The sequence below is a fragment of the Empidonax traillii genome, unplaced genomic scaffold (assembly GCF_003031625.1).
Source record: "Empidonax traillii isolate 1590-97213 ecotype Southwest subspecies unplaced genomic scaffold, ASM303162v1 scaffold90:size2128546, whole genome shotgun sequence".
Taxonomy (NCBI): Eukaryota; Metazoa; Chordata; class Aves; order Passeriformes; family Tyrannidae; genus Empidonax; species Empidonax traillii.
The window spans coordinates 448,387-466,419 of record NW_020955283.1 but is presented as its reverse complement, the minus strand read 5'-3'; the positions used below and the strand labels follow the sequence as shown (position 1 = coordinate 466,419).

Below are 18,033 nucleotides of genomic sequence, written 5' to 3'. Positions count from 1 at the left end.
AACTGTTCAAATCTGAGATGAAATACATCTTAGTAGAGCCTATATATATAACCTTAATATTCATTTAGCACTGACTAGGACAGGCAAGAGTATTATTTAGGGAGGGTTTCATACACATGGGGATGAAAAACACCTCAATTTTTTTTCAGTGCTTCTTGAGGAAAAGGAGACAAATTCTCTATCTGATGCAGCTGAGGAGCATCAGGGTGGATGGAGGGTGGATCTTCTACAACCAAGACTACTGGCTATTTAGAATCCCATGTTATTTAAGATACAGCTCCCTTTATAGTCTACATTGCCACGTCCCATTTTGAAGGCACAATTTGAATACTGTTGATTGGTTGTTTTCCTTGCTCTCAGCTGGGGACAAGCTGCTCCGAGGGCTCAGGTCAAAGTGTCCAGAGGGGCATTTGTGCCAGGGGACCCCCTCCTACCCCTCGGGCCTGGACTGCCTTGGATTCCTTTCCCAGCCCAGGCTGTGAGCAGAGCTACAGGATTTACCAGGAGCTGCTGAGCCAGCTGGGCAGCCAGGCAAGGTGGGTGTTCAGTGCCTGCAGGGCACAGAGAAGCAGATTTCTCAGACAGTGAATAGCAGGATACTGAAATTCCAAAGGAGAAAGGTCCCCCAACTACATATAAAACATGAATGGATATTCCCTCAGGAAACGGGTACTTTGGTTTTGCATAACAAGTGGGTAAGAAGGAATTGTTTGTTTCAAGTCAGTTGTAAAAAGAAGAAAATATTTAGAAAGTGAATCTTGCAGTCTAGATAATGGTAACTTTGTTTTATGCAGCTGCCAGTGAAGAGTCCTGGTGCAGTGGTACTTGTAAGTCAGAATCAATAAACATTAATTATTTAGAACACACAAGATAAAAACGAGTGAATATTAAACCAGAATTAATCCACTGTATAAACACTAGGGAATGTGTATGAATTCCTAGCAAATTGATAGTGACATCCATTTGGAATCTCTGTTTACATGCATAAAAAAGGTGTGAGTGGGTATTTCATTATCTAATTGTAAATAAATTATAAATAAATTTTAACTAAACTGCATGATCAAGCTGTTAAGGATCAAGTATCTTAAGTTAGAACATCTACAGTATATAAAAGCAGACATGTCTGGCCAGATGGTGTGAGAATAAGAAGTGACTGGATTTGAAATAAATAACACATTAAAACCTGGAAAGAAGAGTTGAGGCAGTCTAGGAGTGACTGCTTTCCCCATGCAACTGGTAGAGAGAAGGTTTTAGCATCATTTCAAGGTGGAGGAAAAAAATCAATAGTACAAATGGCAGCTCACAAGAGACAAAATGATTTAGGGAATTTACTCAGCTAGACCTCAAATGCTTTTTTGTGGTTATAAGCGATTGTTCCAAAAATTGTCTCAGATCAAGCACCCATGGCCAAACAAATCCAAGCAGTGAAAAGCTGCTGTGCTGGAGGAGCAGTGCAAAAGTCTTATTTAACACAGATATTTTTGCTTCTTCTGTCTGCAGAAGTCAGGTCCCAACAGAGCTCCTGGCCCCTGGAGAAAGGTGGTGAGAGATGTCTTTCCAAACCCATTGACAGAGAAGTCACCCCAGAGAGAGGAACAGGAGTAATAATGCATGTCAGTGAAATGAGGCAAGGCCTGAAAAACGCTTCACAACAAGAGAAAACTTAAGGCCGGGAACCAGGAGTACCCAAAAGAGTACTTAGGAGAACAAACACCTGGGGGATGAGAAAAAAAATACCTAACAGAGACAAGAAAGAGGGTAGAGATAATTCCTCTGAAAATACTAAAATGAGGTTCTTAACCTGCAGTTGTATCTCTCTAGTATCTGTCTAAATACATATGGGGTCAGGAAACTGTTCTTTATAAGCTAAAGCAAAACATAATATTGGGGGAGTAATTTTTTTATTTTCTTGTTTAAGCCAGAAGTGACTTGCATAAAAGGGGAGTGAGACCATGACCCTGCTTTTCAGCAAGTGGCTTGTTGTGGCTTCAAGTCACAACTGAGACTTTTTGCTCAGCTCCTGTTCACTCCTCACCACGTCACATCAGCACTGCCTCAGTGCTGGAGGTCAGTAGAGGTTACCCGTACCCATCTGCAAGGGCTGTGTGTTCTGGACACGGAACTGTTCCTGGCTGAGTCCCATTTCACTGTTGGAAAAATGTAGGCCCAGAGGGCTGGAGGTAGGACTGAGGCTCCTGATTTGCAGCCCAGCATTCTGCCTGGAATCACAGTGCTCTGAGTGTCCCTGAGAGACCAGACTGCCCCAGGGACCTGTGGGGAAAATGGGCCATCAGTGTTCCAGTCAGAGCATGAGAGCAGCACTGCTGTGTGATTGGACACCAGCAGGGACTGGATGGGATGTGTGAGTGCTGATGGCACAGTGGGAATGTGCTAATCCCTGGGAAGCACCTCCCATGTGAGGAATGACAAGCATTACTGCAGGCATGCAAAAAGGCAGTAAGACAAAATAGTTTTCTGGATACCATGCAGCAAATTACAAAGACAGAATGCAGGTCACTCAATCCTCAGTCTGTGTCCAATCCTACTAATTGCTCAAAGTCTCTTTGCTTTTGTCACCTACAAAAGGTAATTACTATTCGAAAATGTTCCCCTGCCAGTTGTTTGGAGAGCTATTAAAGGATCCACGTGCAAGAGATGAACAGAATGAGACAAAGTTTTCTTATTGTTTAGCTGAAATCAGGCTGGCAAACTGCAGGGTTGTGATTCCCAATCACAGAAGAAAGACTTTCATAGCAACATTTAAAGTGGAATTGTCAAACCTGAGCATTATCAATCCACAAACAGTAAGAAAAATATTCTGATTAAGGCAGCCCTTCAGTGCTTTAAACTTGCATTGCTTTCTGGGTCTGCAAGATTAGCCTCAAGTTTGCAAAGCAAAAGCTTTACCTGATGGGCTTTTGAGCAATGTTCCTCTTTGAAGAGATAATTCAAACCACCAGTTCTTTCCAGAGCATTATTAGAGACCTTCATCCCTCTGCTGCAGTTATTGGTTTCCTTGTGCATGGAGTGAATTAGTGCCACGTTTCAGCTGGATTTCACGATTGGATTATTCAGTCAGGAGTAAAATCTATGAATGACAACACTGAAATGGCAGCCTGTCGTGGATGCAGTGTCGTGTTTCCTGGGAGGTGCTTGCACTGTGAGAAAAAGAAAATGTTTGCAGAGGAGGCTGCTTAGTTCTTCTTCAAAACTGCACTTTTGGACCAGCAGGAGGAGGTAAAAAGTGAAAAAAAAAATACCCTGAAAAACTCTGTATGGGTGTAAGTCTCAGCAAATTACTTAACCATATTATTTCCCTCAAAGGCAAAAGCATCCCGTGCCTTCCTTCTGCTGTTATCCTGCTGGAATCAATCAGTTTAGCCAAGCTGTTAAAGCAAAGAATTGAGGCAACTTGTAGCACTCCTGCCACTGGCACAGAGCATTGCAGAGGCAGAGCAAGAACACTTCTGCTTAGCTCCCTGCCTAAGTCTAACCCTCACCCACCACCACCTTGCACTTGGATCTGTGTGTTTTGCTGATAGGCAAAGCATGTGCTTATTCTCTTCTTCCAGCACCACTGAAGTTTACATTCATAAACTCAAAGTTCCCTATCCTGTTATTTCCTGAGCTTCCTCCCCATGACACTTTTAAATTACATTTACAATTAAAAGAAGCACATTGGTATTGCTTTCAAACATACATGTTATCTAAAAGGCAGGCTCATGTAAGATGTTTTCCAAGTGAATTTGGTTAAAATGTCCAAAGGGGGTGGTTGGGAGTGAGGATTTTCAGCATATCTGACAGTAGAAGAAGAGTAGAAACTGCTCATCTCTACATATCCTGTAAAATTCTGCAGGTCACCAGCTTCAGGTGCTGCGCCCTTACTGAAGCACCAGGGATGTTCCAAGACTCATCAGAGTGAAATTAAAGTTGATCAACAGCACTGTTCTTCTGCTAGGACAGCCAAGTGATTGCTGAATGAGTGACAGAAAGGTTAAGTTCGAGATCTTCCAAAGGAGGACAATTTTAGCCACAAGGGACAAAAGGAGGGGGGGAAAAGGACTGACAAAAGTTGTATACAAAGAAGCCATTTAATGCAGATTTGCCATAAGGCAGGATAATAGTGCCTGAATGTTATGAACTCCAGAAACTGCGTGAACACATTATATTTTAAACACTTAATCTGTTTTACAAACTATGTACATTCTTCTGCTAAATAAGATGAATTGGGATTCAAGAAGCAGCACATCCTGACAAATCTCCTCCTAAAGGCATCCATTAATATAAATCAACAGTAGCAATTTTGTTTGATCATTTATTTGCAAGAATCATTAAGGTTTATTAGCATAATTATTCCCTGTGGGACTTCATGTCACATAAATGAAAAATGGCATTATCAATATTTAAAAGATAAGTGCGTAATGTTCAGAGTACTTAAACAGTACTCTGCAGGTGGTGTCCAGCTGGAGCAAATTAGATTAGGTTTGATTTCTGAAGTCTAGAAATATAATTTCAGTGCAACTGTTTATTTCAAAACTAGGTTCCTTATTTTGCAGGGCATAAGCACAGAGCCAGAGTCTGTAGTTACTCATTAGTGTACATGTGTGTGCAGTTTTCTGATTTCAAGTTAGAAACTTGTCCTAAGGTATCACAGGGGAAGCAAATGTTGTTTACCGGTGGAAATCCTTCCATAGTCTTGTCTTTTTTATGTTAAAAGTTCTATATCATGACCTGAAATTTTCTCAGTGAAATGAGAGGATTTTCTCCCTCATCTCAGTGGGGACACGGAGATGCTTTGCTGCAGTAGCTCTGAACCAGAATCAGCTGGTGCCTCTGCACCAGCTCTGGGGTCATCTTGGTGCTAACGCTGAGCTTGGCTTACACGAGCACTCTGAGCAGACCCAGGGACTGCTGCACAGCAGAGCCTGTGGGTGGGGCTGTGCCAGTCCAAGCCTGAGCAGGCAGGTGCCTGCAGTGACACAGGCACTTCCTCATCTCTGAAGGACACTGTGGAAGTCAGAGTTAGGAACAGAGTAATATGGGATGTCTGCAGGCAGTCCTGTGCCACGTGGCCCAGGATGACCCTGAGTGAGCAGGATTCCTGGACCAGATGACCCACTGTGGTCCCTTCCAACCTGCCCCGCTCTGGGATTCTGTGACTATAATTACGTCAGTTTGAGGGAGGTCAGAGGAGTGAACTGTGTGCCAGCCCTGGCTGAGGGGAGCACTGGGCATTTTTGGGTCCCCCTTGGTGCTGCCAGAGCAAGTGCTGAGCAAGAGCATGCTCTGCTTGGAGGAAAAGCTGCCAAAGGTTCCTGCACAGATGAGTGACCATCCAGGTGCTGCTCCAAGTGAGACAGAGAGAGGAGATCAGTGAGAGACCGGCTGTGAGGGGCAGGGCAAAGGCAGCTCTCAGGACTGGGTGAGCCCTACTTTTGGGCAGCAGATCCAAGGTGTGCAGAGCAGCAGGGATGGTGGCACTGAGCCACAGCCACTGAAAAAGGTCTCCCACTCCCTGCCTGCAGCCACAGCTGTGCTGTGATCCCCCAGCTGTGCTGTGATCCCCCAGCTGTGCTGTGATCCCCCAGCTATGCTGTGATCCCCCAGCTATGCAGTGCCACACATCAGAGTGCCCTTGGGACACACCTGGCATGCAGGGCCCCAGAAAGTGAACCGTGATGAAAGGTGAGGGACTGGGAATGCTTCTCACAGAAATCTGTGGGCTTTGTCTGGTCCACAACAATACAGAGGCAATTCTCCATTTCACTGATGAATTTTTGTTGGAGCACAACATTTCCGTTTTACCAGCACCGCGGTATATCTGTAACTGCTGTGTACTCTGCTCCTCTCTAAAAGCTCTTGAATAAAACAACAGTGATTTTACTAAACATGCCCCAGGAATCCTCCAGACACATCCCCATGTGGGGCAGGCAAGCAGAGCCTCCACCAGCCTGGGGCTCATCACGGGGCTCTGCCGAGGCTGCTGGGCAGGGGCACTGCCAGGGTGAGAGATGGATGCAGGCAGCAGAACGACTTCCACATTGCTCTCAGCCCTTTCTGGGACTGATGTTTGTTTTCTGTTATTGCCCTTCAGTTGCCCTTTCTGTTGGTTGGCTTAAGGTTATGGTTACAGATTAGTTTGTTTAATACTCTGTTGTTTGCCAATGGCATCTTTCTTCCCAGTTTTCTGCTCTTTGCTAAGCTCCCCTTTGGAGCTCTTCAGCTTTTTAATTATTCACTAAAGTTAAACTGAACTCTTTGGGATTAATTGTGCTTGGTGGTATCTTGTAGGAATGAAATCTTTGCTTCCAAATTAAAAGCTGCAAATGAAGCTTGGTATCTTGAGGGGCACTTTTGACATACAATTTTATCACAGCTCACATGTAAGAATCTGAGAAAATAGACACAAAAATTTTTTAAAACCTTTTACAAACAGAACTTTCATACCCATAAGCATTTAGATTCTCTGCTAAAATCATCACCATTCACTTTCCTAAGTAAGAACTCAGTCCTTTTGCTTGAACTTACAGTCTCTCTTCTGCTTCGTGGGGGACAAGAGTTTGGTTAGGATTGGTAAATGGATAAAGATCTTGCTGCAAAAAAAGAAGTGTCATTATAGCATTAGTTTTACACTGTTCTTTACATAGAAGAAATATATTTGCTGTACCTAGACCATATGCTTAAACCAAACTATTAGAGGTGAAGCAGAAAGCCTGGTACAGAAAGCAACTGTATTCTCAGTGTTTGCTAGTTGAATTAAAAAGAGCACGGTGGCCATGGCTCTCTAATTGTTTTCAAATCCCCAAATGTGGTGCCAAAGTGGTGCCAAACACACAGGAAAAGAAAACTCAGTCCTACAGTTAATAACTATTAAACCCACGTTTGGCTCATCAGGAACAGATGTATTTTTGTTGAACACATTTGAAGGACTGGGTATTTTTGTTTCATGTAATATTTTTGTTTACAGTCCTTAATGTCATGAGTAAAAGATCACTTCTGCCTACTGCTGCTATGGGACATATTTCCCTACTACTCCAGGATAATTAAAAAAAAAAAAAAATTAGTTCTAAGACTTTGTTGACAGTGATAGCCCCTTAGCTGCTAAATCTGCACTCCCATCCATCACTACTCTCAAGAAAAGCAAGCATTAGTTTCTCTGTGACTTATCTAGGTCTTTAGTAGATCAATAGCCCAGCTCAGATGTTTCAGACTCTTCCCTGTTAATTCACATTTATCATTTCATCCAAAGAAGGTAAATTACCTCACAGAGAAGCTGTGTTATCCCCAATAGTGGTTTATAATGTTGCAAAGTCAGCATGACCTACATATCTTATCTCAGCTGGAACGCATTTGTCACTGTCTCCTGTTATGATCATCTGGTAAAACGCCCTAGAAAAGAGGTAAACCTGCAAAATGGCTTCACCACTTTCATTTAATGACCTTTTCTGCTGTGTGCTCCTGCCTCACCTTCAATTCAACTGCTAAATAAAGGGAACTTACTTTTCCCCGTTGATGCTCCATTCCACATTTTTGTCATTAGCATTCCTCAGCAGCCTTTACTGCTGCTCTGGGGAGCTCTTCAGTGGGTGCTGATGCTGAGAACTCACTCATTTATTAAGGTGCTGTGTTAACCCTGGGAAAGGACTGCTGAGTTTAACTGTACATTTGTACAGTGGGCTGCTGGTCACCTGAAGCTTGTCAGGCCCTGGGAGTGTAATGCTCTTAGGAAAAAGGAACGAGAAGCAGGTCACTGACCTGTGAGCTATGACCAGGCTGCTGCAAGAAACGCTGTATGGAACAAGAGTCTGTTGGCATTTGGGACTCATTCCTTTCCAAACTGTAGTAAAGTAGATATTTCGTTATATACATATATATCTATGTATATATATATATATTCAATATATATAAAAACATGTTCTAAAAACTTAATAAATGATATAATGAAAAGAAAATATAAATGTAAATATACTTGACTTCTAAGCAGTCTGATCCAGCTGGTTGCTAAAACAGCGCATTTTTACTCTCTTTCCTTAGATGAGTGGAGCAGCTCTGCCTGGACTGAACTCTGCTCTGCACGGGGGAAATTCTTAGGTCTTTAACTGAGAAATTAGTTGGTGCCATCAAGGAGCTCTGCTTTGTGACCTGAAGAAAAGGTAGATCTGTTTTCAACACAAGTGCTTGATCTTTTCCCAAATGAAAGGAGGAGGGGAGGCCCCTCCAAGGGACCGGCGCCTCGACCGGCTGTGCCCGCCCGGCCGGAGGAGCAGCACGAACCGGGGCTTATCCTTCGGGTGGGGAAGGATCGCCCGACTGGGACGACCTTGGGGACGAGAGCGGGATGTGCTGAGGCGGCCCAGCACAGCAGGGCCTGCCCGGGGCACTGCCCGTGTTCCTGCAGGCCTGGCAATGTGCGGGGAGCGAGCCCAGGGCAGGGACAGCGAGCCCAGGGCAGGGACAGCGAGCCCAGGGCAGGGACAGCGAGCCCAGGGCAGGGACAGCGAGCCCAGGGCAGGGGAGCAGCCCTGGGGGCTGCGGGGAGGGCACCAGCGGGACTGAGCCGGGCTCTTGGGCTCTTGGCCGAGGAGCACAGTGGGACTGTGAGGGGGCAATGGCTGCAAACTGAGAAAAGGGAAGCTCTGGTTGGGGGGGAGGGCAAAAAAACCAGATGCCCAAACTTTAGGACAGGAGCCTGCGGTTCCTAGGGGAGCTCTCGAGAAGAGGTGAGCTCAGCAGTTGCATCTGACTTGAGGGAAATTTTTGTTTTCTCTCCTTGGTAAGGGTGTATTGGGTGTTTCTGAGGAGTTTCTGGGGTGTTTTCACCTCCCTGTTCTCTACGTGGGCTGACTGTAAGTGCTGAAAGGTTACTTCCCTTTCTTTGGAAATCTGCAGGCACAGGATGTTTACTGAGCTGTCCCTGGGGCTTAATTTGTGTTGGGGAAAACCATCAGGGCATTAAAGGTAAGAGTTTCTGTCCACAAACTGCCATAAGGTATCGAGGATAAAAGAATTCTCTGGTTGCATTTTTTTTTCCTGCTTTGTATTTTAAGCACACTGCAGAAAATGTGGAATGTACAGGAAATTAAAGAACAATGAGGCTCCAAGGACTGGAAAAAACCTCAACATATTTCTCCACTGGGAATTTTTCTGGATATTATCCTGTGTTCTGTCTCTTCTGTGAAAGGTACACTGCTCACAAATAGTTTATATGCAAATAGAAGCCATCTCTTAATTTTTTGTGAACTGGCTCCTTGGTCTCTGGTATGTATTTTGTGCAAGTATTTTTACTCCTGCTTTTCTGTCTAAGTGCCTTGCCGTCCTGGAGACAGAACCACGGTGTGCTCGTGCTCTCATTTTAGGGTGTTGCTGTTCCAAAATGAGCACATCAGGAAAGAAAAGATGGAATTTTGCATCTGAAAGCCCCTTGCTATTACTTCTAGGAGTGAAGGGAGGGGACTTGATTTTGTTCTTTTGTTTGGTAAGAAAGAAAATTCCATTTATTTCCACTGAGGCGCACAGCTGTTTACTGGGGAGAAAGGGCAGCAAAACCATTTTTTGTACCACCCAGCCCTGCCACCTCCAAGCCTTGAGCACTGAAAGTCACTGCTGTGCCAGAGTAGTTAAAAGCTTCCTTCTTTCTCAGTCAACACCTTGGAATCACTGGGGATAGGTTTTTTGGACATTTACTTGTTCCCTTGCCTACTGTTGAAGAAACTGTTGATTTTTTTTTTTTTTCCCTAAGGAAGAGAGCTATAGTGGTAACACCACTTGGAAAGAACAAGTAGGGAAAGTTTATGATCTTTTTCTGCCTCTTCTCCTTGTATCATTTTATTAAAGGCTTGGTCTCCTGTAGTTTACTCCCCCTTGTGGGAAAACACTTTTCTCATTAAAAGGGCAAAGAGTAACCAAAAGAATTCCAACAATTTGGGAAAATTTGTAAAAGATCAGGAACTGGTTTAAAATAATGAGTGTTCTCATCCCACATATATAAGATACAGGCACATCACACTGCATCAATAGAAACAAGCAGACTTTTTGCCTAATTCTCGGAGTGTTCTTGAGATTCATTAATTTTAATTAATTTTATAAAGTAGGTGACATTACTGAATTTGAAATACTGCTTTAAATAAGTTTTAAATGTCTTTAGTTTTACATAAGTATGTAGAAAGGAAAATAGAGGTGAGGGAAGTGGGGTGGGCAGAATTTTGGGAATTGGAGGCCTCAATGCTGATTTCCTTCCCAGAGCGGAGTCAGTGCAGAGAAACTCTGGAGTGAACAGTTGTGCTCTGGGCAAGGTCCCCCTCTCGAAAAACTAAGGGCTAGGCTTTCCTGGGTGGGTTATCCAGGTTTGGATAAAGCATACTGTGTGCCAAGTAGCGCTACAGAGTCGCGTACAACAATCTTTTTTGTGATGTTCGTGGTTCATGTCCGTGGTTAATGTTCTGGCTGTGCCTGTCCCTCCCACACCTGCTGGGGACCCATCGCAAGAGTCAGGAAGGAGAGCAGTTCTTAACGAAATGCCGCCACCAGCGTTTTGTGGTTATTACGGGCGAGTCAAGAGCATTAATTTAACGATTCCAGAAATGCTCTTAAATATCTTCTAAAGGGCGCCTCGCGGGGACGTCACGCGCTCCTGGCCCCGCCCAGCCCGAGTCACGTGCAGGGTCGGGTCGCCCTCTGGGCCAATCAGCGGGGACGATTCACCCCGGAAGTTGAACCCGTTCCCCGGCAGCGCCGCGCGTTACCACGGCAACGGCGGCGGGATGGTGGGAGCGGGGCTGGAGAGGGAACGGGAGAGGGAGGGGGATAGGGAGGGAGTGAGATAGGGAGCGAGCGGGACGGGAACGGGGAGAGGGAACGGGATAGGGAGTAGCGGGATAGGGAGAGAGCGGGATGGCGAGGGAACGGGTTAGGGAGAGAGCGGGATGTCGAGGGAGCGAGCGGGACGGCGAGGGAGCGGGATGGCGAGCCTGTCCCCTGTGGCCCGCAGGAGTCCGAGGAGCGGGAGTGGAACAAGCGGGCCGCCCGGCTGCGGGCCGAGCTGGAGCGGGAGCGGCGGCTGGACGAGGCGCTGCGGGCGGTAAGAGCTGCGGGGGCGGCGCTGCAGCCACGCTGGGCAGGCCGAGGAGGGGCGTTCTCTGCCTTTACCTTCCCCGCCAAAGGCGCCCTCCTTTAGCAGGCGTTTACTGACCGGTGTAGCTTGAACTGCGCAGCCCCTGCCTCCCCAGTGTCTGTGCCCAGAGGTGTTACGGCGGGGTTTGTTCTGCTTAGGCGGAGGAGAACAGGAGGCAGAGAGCGCTGCAGCTGGAGCGGGAGCAGAAGCTGGCGGCTGAGATGGCCAGGAGGGACCTCGAGAAGATAAAGGACGAGAAGCTCAGGCAACAAGTCAGAGCCAACAGGTATCGCTGCAGAAACCTCCCGGCTGTATCAAACTGGTTTGGGGAAGTTGTAGCAGAAGTGGAAATGAGTAAGACCTGGAAGGGAAAGTTATTTTGAGGTCAAACTATGATAAAAGTTAATGTTAAGCAAACTTGTTCTCAGTTAGAGAAAAAACTCCGATCCACGAAGTTTTCCTTTTGCATACATGCTTATGTATATATCTATCTGTATGTAATATATGTGTACATGCTCTTGCGCACATCTGTGAGCACACCTGTACAGTTAGATGACAAGCATGCAGAACTGTTGATAGCACATGTAGGAATATAGGTAACTAACTCTTGTTTTAACATTAATTTCTTTTCCTTTTCTACCCTTTAACTAGGGCAGTATTTTTCATCAGTATTTTTCCCCTGAAGTATGGTTGGGTTTTTTAAAATTGTGTTTACCAGTGATGGAAATTTAATTTTTCCCCCCTAGGTACTTGTGATAGGATAATTTTATTTTTTTTTCCCTTTCCAGTCTTGAACTTCGAGAGTTAGAAAGAAAGCTAAAATATGCCTATATGAATAAAGAACGAGATGCACAGATGGCTGAAAAAAAAGCTTTTTACGATGAGAAACTGGTAATTAGCTCGATAGTGAATCCCAGCACCCAAGTCCTGTAACTCTTTGTATGAATTGTGCTGAAAATTTTTCCTTTGAAGCTGACCTTTTTAGCTAACATCATGGTTAGGCATTCAGTGTTATTGAAAATACATTTTGTGCTATGGAGGATTAATTAACCAGTAATAACTAGCTACAAGAGAAAGGTTTACTTTGCCATTTCAGTCAAAGGAGTAGTGAATTAAGCTGTATGACTGGCTGTAGCTGTTATTTTGCTAGATTTGTAGTATTTATCCAAGTTAAAACTAGGATACCCTTTGTACAGTCAGTGCTTAATGCTTACCATGGTGAATCCTTACCTCAGAGTCCAGCTGTTGGAAACATTTATCATTGTTAAACAGATATCTGGATAACTTCAGAAAGAATTGTGAACTTCTGCTGATGCACAGAATAATACTGGTGATCAGGCAGATGATTCTGGCTGTGTTAATGTCTTACACAGAGTTTAGTGTAGGCAGGTAAAGAACATCCTGGAAAGAGAACATTCTCTGCAGTGCAGCCTCATTCCAGTCATTATGCTGATGAGAGCAAGTCCCACTGGTGCTCAAGGCTGCACTTTTAGTGCTCCTCAAGTCAGATCCTGAGGCTTCTCTTCAAGGGTTCCACTGACTGTGCTAAGCTACTGGGCATGTTAAGGCTCTATATTTATAGATTGAGGTGGAAAACTTTCCTTTCTGGGAATGCAGCACAATTCCTCTCCATACTGTGTGCTTTTTCTCTACGTGTTGTAGAAGTGGGAGTAAAAAAGAATCTTGCTTTGCTTTTTTCCCCCCAGAAATGGGAGGATGAAATAGCCCAAGAGATGAAGGAAGAGCATGACCGGTTAATGCAAGAAGAACTTGCTGCAGAAATGAGGCGAAACCAGGAGAAGATAATGTACCATCAGGAACTGGACAAACAGCTGGAGGAACAGGAGAGGAAGAAGCAAAAGGCCTATGAAGAGTTTCTGAGAGAGAAACTCATGATTGATGAGATTGTAAGAAAGATCTATGAAGAAGACCAAATGTTAGTTACTTGGAATTTTTATTACTTGTTAATATAAAACAAAACAACTTCTGTAATTCTGTAGAGGAAGCTAATCTGTATGCATCTATTCCAGACAGACTAAGGGCTGTTTTAGTTTGCCTTGGCCACGTTTTGCTAACAAGAGACTGACTTGGGTGAATTGTCCTGTTGAAGCATCAGAATGCTCCAGTCAGTCTCGTGTCCCTACCTGGCCACCTTGTGCCAGGTCTCTGTTTGCCTGCCTTATGGACAGGGAAGGAGGTTTCTGAGGGCTGTGGCAGGGAGAGTTTAGTGTAAATAAAAAGTTTAGGAGTTGTGTGGACTTCCTTCTCTTCTTTCTCTTTGATGGAGTGTGTGTAAAATGCAGTAGTAGTGAGGACCTGTGTGAACAGTCTGCACTCCTGAAAGATGTTAGACATGAGATTCCCTTCTTGGAGCAGCTCAGTGATAGGTATTTTAAATTTAGGTGTCTAGTTTCTAGCTGAATGTTTAAGGAGAGTCATTTAAATCTCAGTCCCTGGGATATATAAACAGTGAGCATCTGGCCAGTTCAGTGTTACTCCACAGTAACAATAAACTATTTGAACGTTTCTTTTCCGTCTTCTACAGGGAAAAACAACGAAAGTTGGATAAAGTGAGAGAAACTCAGATGTATATTGAAGAATATATAAAAGAACAAGCTATGTGGAGGAGAAAGAAAAAGGAAGAGATGGAAGAAGAAAACAGGAAAATTATGGAGTTTGCCAACATGCAGCGACAAAGGGAAGATGACTGGATGGCTAAAGTTCGAGACACTGAGGAGAAAAAACAGAAAGTTCAAAACATGGTATTAAAAATTGAAATTGCAGGAAAGAATTGTTGTATGTTTTTGTCTTTCATTTAGAAACCGTTCCTTCCTGTAATAGGTGGCCGAGACAATGGAAAGGGAACAACAGAAGCGTCAAGAACAGGAACAAATCCGCCAAGAGCTGTATCTGGAAGAACAAGAGGAAATGGAAAGGAAGAAGGAGATGGTAAGTGCTGGCAGGTAGATAAAGGGGTTTTTTTTTTCATACTTTGGATTTGCTAAGTCTGCAGTGCTATTTGTGACTTGGGGATGTTTTTGAGGGACTCCTTGAGCCCTCTTGGGACTGTTAGCTGTCTCGAAGCAAAAGGCTCAATTCTAACATGGTTTTAGGAGTATTAAATGAACCTGTATTATTTTCAGTTCTGTTCTGGCACAAAGTGTTAATTTCCAGCACTATTTCCTTAAACGTTCCTTAGTCTGACAAGCAGTTTGTACATTAGTTTAGGTTTTGGAGGGACAATTCTGTCCTTTGAGTTTCCTTTTCCATTCCTAATGTATTTATATTTTATTTTCAACCAGGAAGACAAGTGAAGGTTTTGAATACCCTTATATCCCTTTATACATTTATTTAGCTTGTGAAGCAGTAGCTTTCAAGTTCAGGTTTAAGCTAAGGAGGTTAACTGCTTTTTTTCTGTATGTCTATTTGCTTTTCCAGTGGGCTTGCCCACACTCTGTCTTACCTTGCCGTGGGTGACAAAATGTAGCACAGGTAGAGATATCAAACACTGCTATTTTTAGAGAGTTGTTCAGGATGATTGTCTTGTTGAGTCACTTCATGCTAGTGGGGGAAAAAAAAAAATCTCCGTTTGTTTTGGACTTAATTTTGAGAATCTTGTGACATTTGCCAAAACTGGAGAACCTTGTCAGATATGGAATGTTTGCTCCAGTTAGCTATGCTGGAAGTTAACAGCTACAATAAATTTATTCCAAGAAAAATCCGGTAGATTGGCTGCTGATGGGGATCTTTCAAAGTCTGTTCAGTAGCACAGCCTTGTACTAAATTCCCCTTCTAGGCAGAAATTGAGAAGAGAATAAGGCAGCGCCTGGAGCTGAGGCAAATGTACGAGGAGCAGTTTGCCATGAAGGCGGCAGCACAGCGAGCGCTGCGGGAGGAGGAGGAAGCTTTCCGCCAGCAGATGCTGGCCAGGCTGGCAGAGGAGGATCGGCTGGAGGAGCTGAACGCTCAGAAACGCAGGATGAAACAGCTGGAGCACAAAAAGGCCGTGGAAGAAATCCTGGAAGACCGTCGCAAACAGTTCATTGCAGACAAAGTAAGAGTTTCACACACGCCTTGGGTTTGAGCCCCACAGGGTTTCAGGGTGGGAAACTTCTGCTGTCCTGAGGGACGTGGCTGGTGTCACCAGGGAAAGGTGACAAATGTGTGGGGGAAGCAGGCCTTGGATTTGGTTTGATGACAAGAAAAAGTATTTTTTTATAGCCAACTTTTTTTGTAGCTTGAGAGGTTGGGGTCCAACAACATGCCTGGCCCCCTGTGTACCTGACGTGCTCTGCAAACACCTCTCAGGAGCCATGGGAGCAGTGGAACAACTGCTGTCCACTCCCCTGTCCCTGGTCAGCTGCACTGTGTGAGGAGGGGAAGTCACAGCCTTGCTTTTAGATTATGTCTCTTGAATTCTGATCTAAGGAAGAAAAGGTGTAAGCTGGGAACAGGTCATGCAGTTTTCAGACCTTGTTTGTGGGGTATAAATCATGTATGTAATGTGAATTGTGATTTCTACTCATCAGCATGAGAATTCATTTGCTCCTTCATTTGCTCCATTCGTTCTGTTGCTCTTTTTTCCTGGATTAGAGCAGTGGGACAGGAAAAGACTAATTTGTCTGAGAGCCACAAAGGAACCAGAACTAGATGCTTGATCTGCTTTCAGAAGGGCAAACACTTGGATAGCAGACTCAGTCCAGGTTCTGCCATCCAGTCCTCTCTTTTGTCTGAGATTGTTTTCCAGTTACCAATCATGCATTCTTTAAACAAATGTTCCCAAAGTGAACTTAGGAAAACTTGTTTATTGTAGGAGCGGGAAGTTGAAGAAAGAGAGTTAGAGAAGAGAAGACAAGAAAGCATCCGTGCAATTGTTGAAGAGGAGAGGCAGAAACTCCTGAAAGAGCACGCCTGGAAACTGCTGGGTTATCTGCCTCGAGTAAGTGAAGTGTCTTGTAAATGCTTTCAGTGTCTGTCCTGTAAATCAGTTTTCTCTTGGATAGTCCAAGGTGAAGTTGCAGAACTGTGTAAATTCCTGGAGTCTGTGGGTGTCCTTACTGTGTCAGCTCACCTGCACTCACTTCTTACGTTCTGAGTAGGGAAGCTCTTTCCACAAATGCTCTTTGGGCCCGCTGGCAGCACTGACGCCTTGAGCAGGACTTGCTGAAAGCTTCCACAGGGCCTTGCACATCCAGTGCTTGGAATGTGAAACACGAGTTCCACAGCAGGGCTTTTCTGGCTAGAAAGGGGTCCCCCACATCTGACACCCTTTTTCCACCACATTTCTCAGTTGGGATTTTGGGAGCAATTTTGGCTTGTTTGCCCAGTATTCCAAGTAACCATGGAGGAAAGGCCTCCCCTCTGCAGCAGTGCAAGGAACTGCAGTGCTTACAGAGGCATTTCAGAGCTCACTCTGTTCATCCCTGTGTTTTTAACAGTTAGAAGGATGGAAGCAGTTACTGTAATAGGAATAAACTACAACTTATTTTGTATTATGCTTCATAATTGGAAAGCTCTCCTGACAGTACACGAAAGAACAGAGCTGCCATAGGGATGTAAAACTACATTCACAGCAGGGAGGGAATTATCCCACTAGTTAAAGAAATTCTGCAATTCTGGAAAATTTAAACAGAGCAGAGTATAATTTTTATTCAAACATTAATATGATAATCGGTGCAGGAATTTGTAACATTTGGAGTGAGTTGTTCTTTAATGTAGATTAAAGGATAACCGATATGGAAGACATTTGGAATATACTTCTCTGGTTTGAATGTGCTGTTGTAGGAAGCCTTGGCAGTTCAGTGTCCACTGACACCCATGTGCCATGTATGACGTCCTGCTTTGTTCACTGTGTCTGACTTGGGTGCAAAGTGCTACCAAATTCGAAACTTTCGAATATAAATGCAGTTTTTTTCTTTTCTAAATGCTTCAAGGTATGCTCTGTGGGTCATACACATTTTTAGCTGTAAAATTAATTTAGAATTAATTATAAATTTAGATTTCTGGGTTCCCCTGCTTCCCTTCCCAAAAATGTAGTTTTTGATTAGGTTGTCCAGTATCAGTTGATTTCCCAAGTTATTTCTTTGTAGGAGCTAATTCAACACAGCTTAAAGGGCAGACAGAGCCCCAGCCCAGCCAGGGCCTGTTTTCACTGCAGTTTCTTGATTTTGCTAAAGCTGCACCTGCTGTGCTGGGTGTAACCACTTCTGTGAGAAAGAGAATGCAGCTCAGTGTTGTCTTTTGGTAGTGCTTGTGTGTGCAGAGCAGGAGTGGCTCCAGGATAGCACCAGGTACACCACTTTGTAACTCATCTGTTCAAGTTTTGTGATGGTTTTCAGGCTTGAGTTTGGGGTTTGTTTTAAAGGTACCAGGTATTATGGATACAAACTATCCATTCTCTTCCATGGAAAATTGCAGAAATCCATAGAAATCTCTCTATTCTGTTTTACCTTCTAATGTGTGTTTCTTTCCCGTTACTGCAGGGGATAATCAAAGATGAAAATGACATTAACATGCTTGGAGAAGATTTTAGGTTGGCTTTCCAGCAGAGAAGAGGTAATGAATTATCAGAAGAGAGCTGAACCTTTCCCCAGCTCAGCTCCTGCTTTGCCACTAGGTGTCAGCTGATTCCCATGAAAACTTCCATTTGCTGTTAACAGTGAGGAACTCCTTTTTAACACCATTAAAAGTCTCCATCTTAAGACCGAAGTTCTCAGCTGATGAGCAGTTAGTTTTATATAGGTGTGTGCTGCACTTGCATTTTTCATCAATAAACTGTTCTGAGTTCTCAATTCTCCTCAGTTAGTGGTGCAGCAATGGTAGAAATGTTTTCTCCAGCAGTACAGCAGAAACCTAAGCTGCTGTAAATGCACCCATGTATCCCAATATGGACTACAGGATTCTCTTCGTGCACTGGCTCTGGG

At 44.2% G+C, this 18,033-nt stretch overlaps 1 protein-coding gene across 1 annotated transcript; it reads left to right on the top strand.

Moving 5' to 3' along the window:
* The first annotated feature begins 10,625 nt into the window (after positions 1-10,625).
* Positions 10,626-17,901, top strand: MNS1 (meiosis specific nuclear structural 1). The gene is made up of 10 exons (XM_027881493.1): positions 10,626-10,763; positions 10,988-11,077; positions 11,269-11,396; positions 11,899-12,001; positions 12,817-13,046; positions 13,656-13,872; positions 13,952-14,059; positions 14,907-15,164; positions 15,924-16,049; positions 17,593-17,901. The coding sequence occupies exons 1-10, from the start codon at positions 10,761-10,763 to the stop codon at positions 17,689-17,691; spliced, it is 1,362 nt and encodes a 453-aa protein (XP_027737294.1). The 5' UTR covers positions 10,626-10,760; the 3' UTR covers positions 17,692-17,901.
* The last annotated feature ends 132 nt before the right edge of the window (positions 17,902-18,033 follow it).

Bases quoted from the DNA above. Each gene is read 5' to 3' on its own strand.
- MNS1 (XM_027881493.1), top strand. The intron at 11,078-11,268 runs GTAAGAGCTGCG...TGTTCTGCTTAG, and splicing joins TGGACGAGGCGCTGCGGGCG to GCGGAGGAGAACAGGAGGCA. The intron at 14,060-14,906 runs GTAAGTGCTGGC...TTCCCCTTCTAG, and splicing joins TGGAAAGGAAGAAGGAGATG to GCAGAAATTGAGAAGAGAAT.